A 13,863-nucleotide genomic window follows, 5' to 3' on the forward strand; every position below is an offset into this window, starting at 1 on the left:
TCTTTCATCCTGGAAGTCAAGTTCAATCAATATAAGACGATATCTCGCTCAAGAGCACTCGGTCTGAAGAATATTATGTTATGAAGTGTAATGACTGTGAATGGCTGCACAGCATGTCTATTATGTTAAGGTCAAGGACTGTCTCGAGCAGTTCTATGCAACCCACAAGTGGAAGATGAACGTGGGGAGCGAGAAAGAAAGAAAGTGGCAGAGCGAGTTGGAGAGGAAAAAGCAGGGGAGAGGCTGGGACTGAAGGGGAGGAAGAAGGTGCGCAGTGACGCTTCTTTTGTCCTCCGCTGTTTATCGCTCACACCTCTCGCATTTTCATGGACTACAATAACTCACGACACACTCGTCGACCCCCACATGCGGCTTGCTCCAGAGTGTGTTGACGTGTGTGTGTGTGTGTGGGGATCGTACGCATTAATTTCTATTGGGGGGTGTGTGTGTGTGTGTGTTCACCTCATGCAGTGTGTCTCTCTGTGTGTGTGTGGAAAGGGGGAGACGAAGCATGCTGGGTAGGAGGTCAGCTCCATGGTGCATTCCTTCACACCCCATCAGCATCTGGATGAGAGGAGGAAAGGGGGAGAGTGAGGATGGAGAGAGGTTGTCTCAGGAGGTTGCTTTACAGCTCTCTCTCTTTCTCTCTCTCTCTCTCTCTCTCTCTCTCTCTCTCTCTCTTTCCATTTTATTTCTTTTTTTTTCTGATGAGGAAATATATTGATGGGTTATAACATGAGCGGTTGTCCCTAGTTTAGCTCCTCGCCCACTGTATTTAATGCACGGGGTCGCCATGGTAACGGGAACGCCGCCATGGCAACACATGTAGTATAAGTCAGGTGCTGTCGCGCTGTGAAGCCATTTGTTGAGACACGGAGAGAGGGAGAGGGAGGAGTGCAGGGATGGGAGGAGAGAGGAGAGGAGGAGAAGGAGAAGAGAGAGAGAGAAGTTGTGGGAGGAAACGAGATGGGCAGGGGGTGGGGTGCTAGGGAAAACAGACAGGCTGTTAGCGCAGGAAAAATATGTTATCGCCGTGGCAACGCTATGTGGCAACTCTCCATGGCAACAGCAGGTGGCTCAGGGCTGAAATTTGCGTTTGCTGTTGTTTGTGTATGTGTGCGCGCGCGCACGTTTGTGTGTGCGTTGCCACAAGACGATCATGAGGATTTTGTTTTTTTTTTTTAGAGGAACGTTAGCATTAGAGTTGGCTCCAGGATTTTGATGTGTTTACATATGTTGGAGGACCTAATTATGCTTACATTGCATTTGAAAACGGAGACAAATTGTAACATATATGTAGTTTGGGAAAATATTTGCATAAATGTTTGCATTATTAGATAAACAGTTAGATTTGTCTACTTACTGCATGAATTGCCATAAAAGTTAAACATTTTTGTGTGGTGTCTGTGTGTGTCTCTGTGTGTCCTGTGTGGTGTCTGTGTGTGCGTTGCCACAAGAAGATCATTAGGATTACATTTCTTTCGAGGAACGTTAGCATTAGGGTTTGCTGCAGGATTTTGGTGTGTTTGCATATGTTGGAGGACCTAATTATGCTTACATTGCATTTGAAAACAGAAACAAATTGTAAACATAGAATAATGTAGTTTGGAAGATATTTCCTTAACGTTAAGTTGGCATTATTAGATAAACAGTTAGATTTGTGTTAGGAACGGCTATAAAAGCTAAACATTCTGTTTGTGTATCTTCCCCCATCTGATAAGGTGAGGGTCCCATCACAGGCAACAGTTTCAGCTTTTTTACAGCACATAAAAAGAGCTCGCCCCACATAACTAACCCCCCCTTGTGTTTTTCTAACTTTGGTGTGTGGTGTGGCGTCTGCATACGAGCGCGTCCTGAGACATCGGACCCAAGATGCGATGTTTGAGAACACGTGTCTGGCTGCGGAAAGAGGGGCGGAAGCTGTCAGACGCGCGCTCTAATGGGGAGCTAAAGACCGCTCAACCTGGAAAGCTCTTACAGCTTCTCTCCCCTCCCCTCCCTCCATTCTATGCCTCCCTCATTGCCCCCCTTTTACGTAAAAATTATGGATTTACTAGCAGAACTGCATCCATTGTCTCCTCCAGGGGTGAGTGAAGAATATCTCCATCTATGTGAGAAATGCAGTCATTACCTCCTCATTTAGTGGTGCAATGATCACCTAAAGTGACTCCCCGGCTTTGTGTGTGTGTGTGTGTGTGTGTTGTGTGTTGTGTCTTGGTTGTTTGTAGGGTTTTATCACACTGTAGTGTACACACATCCGTCTATGCCATGTGGCATGGGCACAAGCTACACGTGTGTGTGTGTGTGTGTGTGTGTGTGTGTTGTGTGTGTGTGTGGTGTGTGTGGTGTGTGTGTGTCGTGTGTGTGTGTGTGTGTGTGTGTGTGTGTGTGTGTGTGTGTGTGTGTGTGTGTGTGTGGGTGTTGTGTGTGTGTGTGTGTGTGTGTGGATTGTTTTTCTGTGTGAATGGACAAGTAGTGGGCGGTGGGGGGTTGTCATGAGAAATTACCCCCGTGGGACTACAGCTTGGGAGCTGTAATTCTCTGAGGTAATCACAGGGAATAATGGTACAGTGGGACACCCGGGAATCTAATCACTATAATCAGAAGCACTGGCTTATGGGCTCAAATTTCCTGCCCTGCTATCGGTTGAAACTGCAGAGAGCAGATCAAATATTGACCGTGTTCCTCTCTGTCTCCCCTCCTCCTCCTTCTACCCTTTTCTAGTCCTCCGTTGTGCCGGGAAGTCCCCTCTTCAGAAAGAATGGAGGAGTTCTCCTACAAGGTATGGTTTTCACCTGCAGCGTGTGTGCGTGTGTGGGTGTGTGTGGTGTGTGTTGAGAGATCCGACGCCTGTTTCTTTCCTGGTTCTGTCTCTTCCTTTCTCCACCCTCTACAGATGCACCAACTCTAATCATCTCAATTCCAAATTCCTCTTTTCAGAAGTGCACCGTAAGAATGCAAAGTGTTTGATTCTGACACTTGGCTCAGCCAAAAACCTGAGTTTGAATTGAGAGGCTGGGGAGCACTCTTTCCATTTTTTTACTTCTCTTTTCCTGTATTTTTCCCCACTTTTCCTTTTTCCTCCTCCCCTCCTACACAACCTCTTCCCTGGTGGCTGGATGGCAGTTTAAATGGACATTCAATCCCAATCAGAGAGCACTCCAGGAGCTCACTGGGCTGCAGAGTCCTAAATGGAGCTGGAAATGGATACATTAGGCGTCAGCGGCGCGCCCTCCATCGCCGCTGATAATGGAGTGGTAATGGTCAAGGAGCCGAGGTTGGAGAGAGTGTCTGAAAACCTGGACTCCCTCTAGACACACACACACACACACACACACGCTTAGCCTGAGTGATGTGTCTGAGCAGCTGGACAGATGGATGAAAGGGAGAAAAGAGGACGAGTTAGGGAGGCTGACTAGTGACAAGGAGAGATGGGGAGAAAGGGCTATCCTTAAAATGTGCTATTGAAAGAAAGAGTGCAGAAATACTCTGGTGTGATTTTCAGAGGAAGCCGAGTTGTGACAGCCAGCCGGAGGGCGAGACAAGGAAAGAGTTTTTGGGAGGTAGTCGGTTCTGCAGAGAGAGTGGGTTTGGAGCTCTTACTGCTCTGAGTTATTACTTCCATCTCCTGTTCCCAGAGCTTTCAGAGCTGCTCATCACACAAGATCAAATCTGACTTCCAAGGAAACTAAAAACCTGACCTGACCTGGTCATCCACTCACACTGACTAAACTTCTGAAAGAACTTATAATGGATGGATAGACCTTAAAGAACTATCATATGTTCTGTGTCCAAAAGCATCACTTGCAGATCTTTCCTCAGGCAAGTGCGACTCACACAGATTGGTGGCTAATCAGTCAAGATCCTCATTTGAATATTTAGTTTGTAGCTCTGCTGCAGTCTTTCTTTCTTTCTTTTTTCCTCTCTCCTCCCTCTCCTCTCCTCTCCTCTCCTCTCCTCTCCTCTCCTCTCCTCTCTTCTCTTCTCTTCTCTCTCTCTCCTCTCCTCTCCTCTCCTCTTCATCTCTTTTGCACACAAGCACACTCTCTAATAGCAGGTTGTTACAGTATGTGTAAAATTATTGTCCCTCCATTAATGCATGCAACAGGTGATTAACAGTCAAAGTAGTTATTTAGCTGCTTAAACAGTTTAACCTGTTGAGTGTTTTGTTTTTGGTTTTTTGGGGATTTTTTTTGGGGGGGGGGGGGGGAGTTTGCCCAAAATAAATTAAATGATATATGGACAAAATTTTCATTAGGGGCGCATAGGGAAAATACAATATTTGTCCAAGCCTGATACTATTTAACATATTGTTTTCAGGAATAATTTTAGCCACTGAAGTATCAAGTGTGTATTTAAGCAATATCACACAAGAAGGAGTGCTGTTGTGTTGAAATATCGGCACTGGTGTGATTCGGTCATAGGCTCGACGTCTGAGTGCCATAGATAATAATATACAACAATTCAACAAGCTCATTTTATTAGTCAAAGGTAATAAGTGAGACGAGATTATTATTAGTTTGTTTATTTAATCTAATTAATTAAATAGTTCCACAAGTGGAGAGCACACAGTATACTGCAGCCCAAGATGTAACGGTAATTAACGGTATTTATTTAGGCTTCGTGGTTAGCATGTCCGCCTCACAACAAGAAGGTCCTGGGTTCAAACCCTGGGGTAGACGCTTGGGTCCTTTTTTGTGTGGAGTTTGCATGTTCTCTCCGTGCTACATGGGTTTCCTCCAGGTACCCAGGCTTCCTCACACAATCCAAAAACATGACTGTTAGGTTGAATGGGTCTGTAGATTGCGCGTAGGAGTGAGTGTGAGTGGTTGTCTGTGTCTGTGTTGCCCTGCGATGGACTGGCAACCTGTCCAGGGTGTACCCCCGCCTTGTGCCCATTGTGAGCCGGAGATAGGCATGGCAGACTCCCGCGACCCTGAAAAACAGGAAAAAGCGGGTCTGGAAATGGATGGTTGATAGATCAGCTGTACATCGGAGTGATATAGTGTGTAAGAAGTCCTGGTACTGTTGTTGCACTCTAGGAATTTCTATTTTCCAATTAAATTACTTGGTCGGAACTAGCTGTTGTATAATGCTTAATAAAGCAGAAAAATCCTAGCTTTTATTCCGATCATTTTTTTTTGTAATGCTAATTCGTTTGACGATTTTCAGCACTTTTCCTTTCCACTTTATTATAAACCGTATCCATGGAAACAAAAGAACAAATTTTTGATGTTAATTTTTAAAAAAGGCAGTGAAGGACATTTGGTATCACAACAGGAACCATTGAGTTGTACCTCAGTGTGTGATGGCTGTGACCCACTTTCATGTTTACCATGACCATCGTTATTCAACCCCATGTTAAACAAAAATGAGGAAGAATTCAGCGCTGCTGCTATGCTAGTCACACAGCACAGCTAACATGGGAAATTAAGTGATTTACTGTCACCTTTCATTTCCCTGATTTTCAACATCCAAAATGTGCCCCTAATGAAAATTTCATTCATATATAAAATAAAAGAATATATCATTTTAGGCCCTATAGGGAGCCTCTTTTTGCCGTTTTTGTTCAAAGTGACAATTGAAGACGAATTTAATTCTGTATTTTGGTTTTATACACATCATATTCCAATATAAAGCTTTTTATTTACATACCTGTAAGAACAAAAACACTAGCATTGTCAACCCTCCCAAAGATCTTAAGAATCAAAGAGTTTGGGAAAAAAGTATTTGATTCCTTCTTGCTTTAACATTAAAATGTATTTGTAAAACTCTGATCTCTAATCTGAAATAACGACTCTGCCGACATCGCTAATGGTATAGCATCAGTGTTGCATTAGAAAGTGTAAAAGGAAATCAGTGTAAATAGAATACATTAATAATAAACCACTGCTATTTGCAGTGCAGTCCAAGGTTGCATTTTCATAAAGAGTGAAGGGAGTGAGCACTTCTGATAGTAAGAGTGTAATAATTCAGTCATGGAGCATCTGTTCTCTCTTCATATCGTGCTTGCTTTAAAAAAAGTTTACAGTGAAATAAGCAAAGTGCCATGGACTTTGATCAGTGATGCAAATCGGTTTAACATGGTGACGATGTAATAACCCTCAGAAATATCTACGTTTTTTAACCTTGGGGTCATGACGCCATGTGGGGTCACATGGAATTTAAATGGGGTCGCCTGAATCAAATTAATTATTCTCTTTTCAAATGAAAACACACAATTTTAAGCAATTGTCTTCTTTACTTTCACTTTCAGAAATATAAAATCTCATTTAAATAAAATGCAGTATAAAACAAGAAGAAACAGGAAAGAAATACAAATTTGATAAATAAACAGCAGTATGAGTACTAATCCTGGATATGTATTTGTAACACAGTATAAAAACATGATTAATTAAAACTGATTCTAAAAAGAAAAAAAAATTTTTTGGGGGGTTGCCAGAAATTTGTGATATAAGAATAGGGTCACAATCCAAAAAAAAGCTGCTTTGATTATTTTCAAATAAAGTAATATTTCAGTGGATAAGTGTTACTATGAGACTAGGGCTGGGCAATATAGAAAAAAATTCACACCACGATTTTTTTCATTCAAATCATTTAGACTAATTTCAAGTTATTTACCAGTCAAACAAACCAATTCACTTAGTTAAAATCATCATCCCAAATGGGAAAAAAGGGATAAATATCACTTATGTCGGGGAACTTTTCAAACATTTAAAAATAATATACTGTATGTAAGCAATTTAAAGTTATTTTAGTCACACACAGTCTTTTTATTTTGTTTAACTGAAGTGGTTTAGCATTAGCAACACTTGCTACATAACAAGGCAGCTTATCAGTGAGTGTTTTTAAGTATCACAGTCATGTTAATAAAAGCAGTCTTTTGAACCCCTCATTTCCCACACTTTGGACATTCATATCCTTTACAAAATGAAACGTTACTACTGTGGTTACATTAGGCCTGGGTGATATGAACTAATATTCATATCAATATTTTTCCTCAAAATGCTGATAAGCGACATAAACTTTGATTTTTAGCACTACCGGTGGTTCTGCGATCTCTGTTATTTGGCAGATCGGCATCATGTTTTCATTTTTATCTCATATCATCAGATCACACACCCCATTGTTCCCACGGATCCTTAAAAAGTCTTAAAAGGCATTAAAGTCATTAATCGAAAAAATAAGGCCTTAATTGTCATTAAAATGTCTTAAATCAATGTTTAAATAGTCTTAAATGTTAACACATGATTAGATTATCCTTTATTTTATCCCTTAGTGGGGAAATTCACAGGCTACAGCAACCAAAGAGCAAGCAAACAAGAAAGGAAAAAGGTATTGGTACAGTAAAGAAAAAATAAATAAATATATATATATATATATAAGTGGTAAGTGGGGTTTTTCAATGAGTGCTGAGTAATATTGCACATCGTAAGGCTGTGGAGGATCATTATTATTTACATTTATGATTGTAATTAGTCTCACATTTCAAAATACATGATAACATTCGTTTTTTTGTTTTTAATGAATAAACGCCATGGAAAAATGTAAATTTAATGAAAATTGCCTGTCCAACAATGGTTAATGGTTTTTATTTTTTGTATTTTTATTGTTGTTTTATAGATTTCTGGCTATTTCTCTCATCATCTTGTGTTTTTGGAGCGATTTTGATTATTTTAGTTTTTTTTTTTTTTTTGTGTCTATTTTAATGTCTTTTTTTTTTTTATTCAATTGTAGGATACTGTAGATGTTATGTTGAAGGTTAAAATGTATGTAACCAATTGGTTAATAATAAATGGGTCAGTTTTTCTCATACCTACTGTTGCTGACTATTGTTCTCTGTTTGAGTAACACCACTTGATCAAGCCTTTTCTAACATTCCACACTACAAAATAAGTAATTTTTTTTATAAAAAACAAAAGAAAAAAGTAATACAAGTATGTATGATTCATGCTGATATCGTATCGGATCATTATCAGTATCGGCCCGATATGCAAGGCTGCAATATCAGTATCATAGCGGAAATGAAAAAGTTGTATCTGGACATCCCTATATTTTTGTGTGTTTATTTTGGGGGCTGTCAGTCTGCACAAGACACTAGAAAAAAATACCCTAACACTATGTAATTGATGTGGCATTTTTTCCCCCAAATTATGTTTATTGTGTGTTGGTCTCAAATTGAATTTCAAATGGCAATAAAAAAAGTCTTAAAAAGTCTTGAGTTAATATGAGATTCTCATGATCGTTGCTTCAATACAGGCTTAAAGTAAACAAATGCTTTTTGTGGCTTCAGCTCTGTTCTCTTTTCAGCACATCAGTCAGCAAACAACTTAAAAACTCTGCAGGAGCGTCAGATAGACAAGCCTGTTAGCCGTCCAGTTAAACTGCCAGATACTTCAGCCCACCAGCAATCCAGTCCGTCAGTCAGACGCTCGCTGCCACGGCATTAGTATGCATCCTGCCCTCAGAGTCACTGCTCAGTTTAGCACGCAAATCAGCAAGTTGGGAGGGGGGGGGGGGGGGGGGTGTTAAGATGGAGAAAGAGACCACTTTCAAAACATTCTATTGTGAGTGACCCTTGAACTGTGCGTGCGTGTGGGTGTGCGTGCGTGCGCGTCTCATTCACCTGGAGACCTTGGAAGCACAGACAGTATAAAGGCCCAGCAGCTCATACTAGACATTAGAAAGAGAGCATTTTCTCTCTAGGAAAAAACAGCACAGATGCTCAGACACCTTTCCTTCAGTAGTGCTTTCTCTCTCTCTCTCTATCTCTCTCTCCCTCCCCAGTACAAACGCATCACCCTGACCTTGTAAAACATCTTTTTCACTCTCAAAGAGTGACGTGCTTTTTGAAATGCTTCTTGCTCAGTTTGTCACCTCTCCTCTGCAGCATATGTTGTCCCCGACTTTTTTTTTTCTTTTTTTTACCTGCAGAGACAGCATGCATGCACAGTTGGAAATATGAGTCACCACTATACATAGGATGACAGCAAGATCGATAGAGAGAGAGAGAGAGAGAGAGAGAGAGAGGAAGGAAAGGGATGGGGAAGGGAGGGAGGGCGGGGGTCAGATCGTCCAGTAGAGGATGGAATTACAAGGGCAAAGAAGAGAAAAGCTTACTCTGAGATTCGTCAGGCAAAGTGAGAAGGTGATGAAGTTTGGGAGTTGTGTGTGTGTGTGTGTGTGTGAGTGTTTATCTGGGGTAAACAGCGGCAGTCCACAGTGTGTCGTTGAGTTGGAGAAACCATGTCAAACACAGCGCCGGTGTTTCCTTTTTGCCCTCTATCACTTAGTCTTCTGATGCATGATCTACCACTCTACTGTGGCATGTGGAAGGGGGAGCCGTTGCCATGGTAACCTGAAGCCCGACCGGCGCGAGCAGTGGGTAAGAAGGGGGTAGGTGTGTGTGTGTGTGTGTGTGTGTCAAACCTGAGGAGACCTAATGCACTGCCCACGCGCGTCCGTCCACGCACACACAAAGTCATGCAGCGCGTGATCAAGATTGCAAACGCGAGTCTGTGCAGCGACTTACTTATAAGGTTATGAAGAGCCGAGCTGGAGATATCAGGGGCCAGAGATGCACTAACTCAATGTGATTACAATGGACCCTGCCAAGCTCAAAGGATAGCTTTCAAAAACGCACCGACACTAAAAACCAAAAGTATCCATCATAATTCATCCTGCGTCTGCCTACAAAAGCGTACGCGATTAGGTTCTGGGCGGGCACGTCACAAATTGTGAAGATTTTAATGAGCTCGTGTTCCCCCAAGGAACATTCAAATGTTCTCTTGTGAATTTCCTCTATAGGCTAATGTTTAAAACCACGGAGGGAACAAAGCTTTAACTGATGATGTATTTCTATGTTTACGCGCAGGCATTTACACCTTGACAAATGCTCCTGCAGACAAAAGCAAACAGCAGGTCATCATCTGCAAAGCTGACCCAAGAGACATAAGTGACAGCTGTTTTAGCAAACTGCAATGGCTGCGGCGAGCAGCGAGCCTTGAATAATAAGTGCTTTTGGCTTCTCTTCTCTTTTCTCGTCTCTTCTCAGCAGACGCTGTTGGAAACGTCAGGCTTACGTGTTCCGCTTTTCCCGCCCGTCTCTAAATGTAGCAAAACCAGAAGCGAGACTTTGACCTCTGTGGAAAATGTGAAACTGCGTTTGAAAACATGTTTTTATTTCGAAGGATGCGTCTGCTTTTGCTCTAAAGTGCTGAGACATTGTTGGTGCCGAACCAACGTTCTCAACCAATGTTCCACCAGCCACTTTAACACACTGCACGATGATTCATCTTTTTTAAACAAGTTCACCTTAAAAGTAGGTCAGTTTTTGCATCTTGATGGCAGTTTAAAGGTACAGTGCACAGACTAGAATATATGTCATATAAAGTTGTGAAGACTGAGGCCATCAATAATCATCAATAACATGTTTTATAACGCGCTACCCTTGAAGGTGATGTGTCAGATGCATTAGATCAGTGTTTTTCAACCTTGGGGTCGCCTGAAATGTCTAGTAATAGTAAAATGTTAATTAAATTTTTACATTTTTTAATATGTATTTATTTACTCTTAATTATTTTGCACAGTTTAAAAAAACAATTCATAATACATGGATTTTTATTTGTCATTATGTGCATATAAATAATGTCCCAAAGTTGCCCATTAAGCCCTTGAAGAATAAATAAAGTAAAAGAATAATGGTATAAAAGAATAAAAATAGAAAAACAATAATATGAATATAATAGACTATATACAAAATAATAAAAAAAATATGCAATGATATACAAAATAATAGTGATAATAATATCACAGAAATAGATATAGGAAAAGCTCAAAGAGCTTAAATAATTAAAATATGTATATATATATATTATTTTATTTTTTTTCAAATTAAAACACCACGTATACATTCTCTAACAATAGTGTTCTATATTTTAGCTTTCTCAAATAGAAATCTAGCTTAAATAAAAAGAATCTGTATGAAAATATCTGACTTGGTGCATATTGTCACTTTGTATTTATAACAAAGTATAACAAATATGATTAAAAAAATGCTTTTTAGAGGAAGAAAGTGTCTGGGTCGTCAGAAATTTGAGATATAAACATGGGGTCACGGCAAGGATAAGGGTTGGGAACCTCTGCATTATACTGTATGTAAATAACTGTTTAATTAAGTGTTGTTTTGAGTTAAAAATAAGGCTATAGAAAACAGTTTGTTCTTAACAGAAGAAATGGCTAAACATAATTTTACCTTGTTCAAATATTAACTGAGTTTTACACAAAAAAAAAAAAACTAACTAGCTTAAACAAAGAGAAAGACACGATGCGGCCTAGCTTAGCATAGCATAGCATTGAAACATGGAGGAAGACTATTGCGAGTAAAGGAATGCTACATGTCTGTGAACATAGCTCACATTTACGAATGTGATCGTATTAAAGCTCATTCCAACCCTGTTTGAGACCGAACGGTTCAAAAAGGAAAAGGGAAAGAAAAACATCAGTTGGAAATCTTTCATCTCCCAGTGGGCAGATCATTTCAGCAGCGTAAATCCTGATCTTCAACTGTCCCCTCAGATTTTCACATGACTACAAGTCCAGGCTTGGAGTGGACCACTCGAGGATATTCAGGGATTTGTTTCAAAGCCAGTCCATTATCCTGGCTGTGTGTTTTCAGTGTGTTTTGTCGTTGAAGGATGTATTGTGTTTTTGTTCTGTGAGTTTTTTTTTCCCACATCACCTCCCTGTGGTTTGCACTGTTAATAATATCATTAAACGATAAGCTGCACCTGAGTTTTTCTGCACTAATAAGACCTTAGACTTATCTATTATCACGCCGGTTTCTCATTGATGCACAAATTACAATTACAGTCTAACTTTGGATCTTTGAGGTCTATTCTTAGGTTGAGGTCTGACATTCATGGTGATCTGTCCAAAAATAAAAAACAGAAAATAAATTTCAAAACCTCTTTTTTTTTTTGTGTGTTTTTTGTGTATTTGTTGCTAGGGCTGGTTAATATATCAAGATTCAAGATATATCGAGTTTTCTATTTTGGCAATATAGAAAATGACAATATCGATATATAGATATTCTTGTATAGCTTATTTTGTATCAAAATACTCGTTTTAGGAGTCGCTGCTTTCTCTACTTTTCAGAACAGCATGTAAAGCTCAGTTAGATGGATTTCTGGGTGTGTCCTAACCCACACCTTCCTATTAACAAGCAACACTACAGAACTCACTCACACGTGCTGTCCCTTTTCGGAGAAAATAGCCAAAAGTGGCACATATTGTGCAACTGTTTGTTAATAAATGTGCCTGTGTGGCATTTTGCATCAGCATCATTGTCATTCTGGTAAGGGTCAAGATTTATGTTGTACATCGCCATTGTAAGAAAAAATATTCAGATATGAGTTTTGGTCCATATTGCCAAGTTAGTATAGTCTGCTTTAACTTTGAAAATTGAGTCAATTACTTTAATTATCCCACTCCACGAAGTGAACAAAGTGGAAAAGTGGGATATAGGTTTGAGCTCCGTACGTCCGTCCTTGCGTCCGTCCGAGTTAAACGGGACAGCTTGTCTCAGAAGCCGTTTAAGATATGATAACCAAATTCGATGTGTGGCTTCAGGGTATCTTGATGGAGTTCGAAAATGAGAAGCGTACAATTATTTTTTCCTGGAGTTATTGACCTTTTTCCGGTTTTTTTTACTCTGTTCGAGGTATCTTCAAAGGGGACAGCTTTACTCAGAAACCGTTTAAGATATGATAACCAAATTCTATGTGTGGCTTCAGGGTATCAATACCTTAATGGAGTTTGAAAATGAGAAGCACGCAATAATTTTTTTCCGGAGTTATTGCCCTTGTTCTGTTTTTTTATTCTGTTCGATGTATCTTCAAAGGGGACAGCTTTTCTCAGAAACAGTTTGATACGATAACCAAATTTGCTGTGCGGCTTCAGGGTATCAATACCTTGATGGAGTTCGAAAATGACAAGTGGGCAATATTTTTTTCCGGAGTTATTGCCATTGTTCTGTTTTTTTTTTTTTACTCTGTTCAAAGTATTTTTTAAGGGGACAGCTTTTCTTAGAAACCGTTTAAGATGGTCATTTTATATTCTGATGTGATGATATTTTGTTATCTATACATCTAAGTTTTTAGATATAGGAAAAGGTTGCGAGTTATAATGGCAATCAATCTGGTTGGGGATGTTGACTGTTTTCTTGTTGTATTTAACTTGTTTTTAACCCAGTGAGTGTGGGTTTTTAATTTATGTTTTCCCCATGTGAAAACCTGCACCGTGGCCCTTCAGGTCCACAGCCATAGACATGCCAGATTTAGCCAGGCACAGCGGTCATTGGTAATTGGATGATTCACAGTGGCTTTAACTCAGTTATGACGCTTTCCCGCTCAATTTAATCCTGCCTTGCTCATCAATATTACCCCGCTGGCCTCCTTAGATGGTTTGCGAATGCTCATCAAGCTGCTGCTGAGGTGTGTCTGAGGTCCTGTTGGGTTTTCACTGATCTTTACTTGTTTTGGTTGTTGTTGTGTTTAACTTTGTGTGTCTGCCGCTCTCTCTTCCAGTACCTCGCGGTGTCATCCAGAACGGGGCTCGTGTCCGGAGCCAGGCTCTCTTCCCTGTTATCAGACCCCTGCCTGTCAGCCCTGTGGGGAGCAGAACCTCAGCTATCAGGTTGGTGAACCTTGGCTACGCTTAGCGAACTCGTAAATATTATCCATCGACTCAAGGCCTGTGAACATGAATCATTGTGTAAATTACCAAATAATTTAGTTGTGCATATCTCAGTAGGGTTGCAAAGACGTGTAAAATTTCCACGGGATTTTGACAATATTAAAAAAT

The 13,863-nt window shown here is 40.2% G+C and overlaps 1 protein-coding gene across 1 annotated transcript in view; it reads left to right on the top strand.

Annotated features, from left to right (window-relative positions):
* The window catches only part of ches1 (checkpoint suppressor 1), an 85,719-nt gene that overhangs the window by 68,097 nt on the left and 3,759 nt on the right, over positions 1-13,863 (top strand). The window contains exons 5-6 of the mRNA XM_028439755.1: positions 2,745-2,782; positions 13,587-13,695. Coding sequence (XP_028295556.1) covers positions 2,745-2,782; positions 13,587-13,695 — 147 coding nt within the window. The remainder of the gene's footprint in view (positions 1-2,744; positions 2,783-13,586; positions 13,696-13,863) is intronic.

Source organism: Gouania willdenowi, chromosome 24 (genome assembly GCF_900634775.1).
Source record: "Gouania willdenowi chromosome 24, fGouWil2.1, whole genome shotgun sequence".
Taxonomy (NCBI): Eukaryota; Metazoa; Chordata; class Actinopteri; order Blenniiformes; family Gobiesocidae; genus Gouania; species Gouania willdenowi.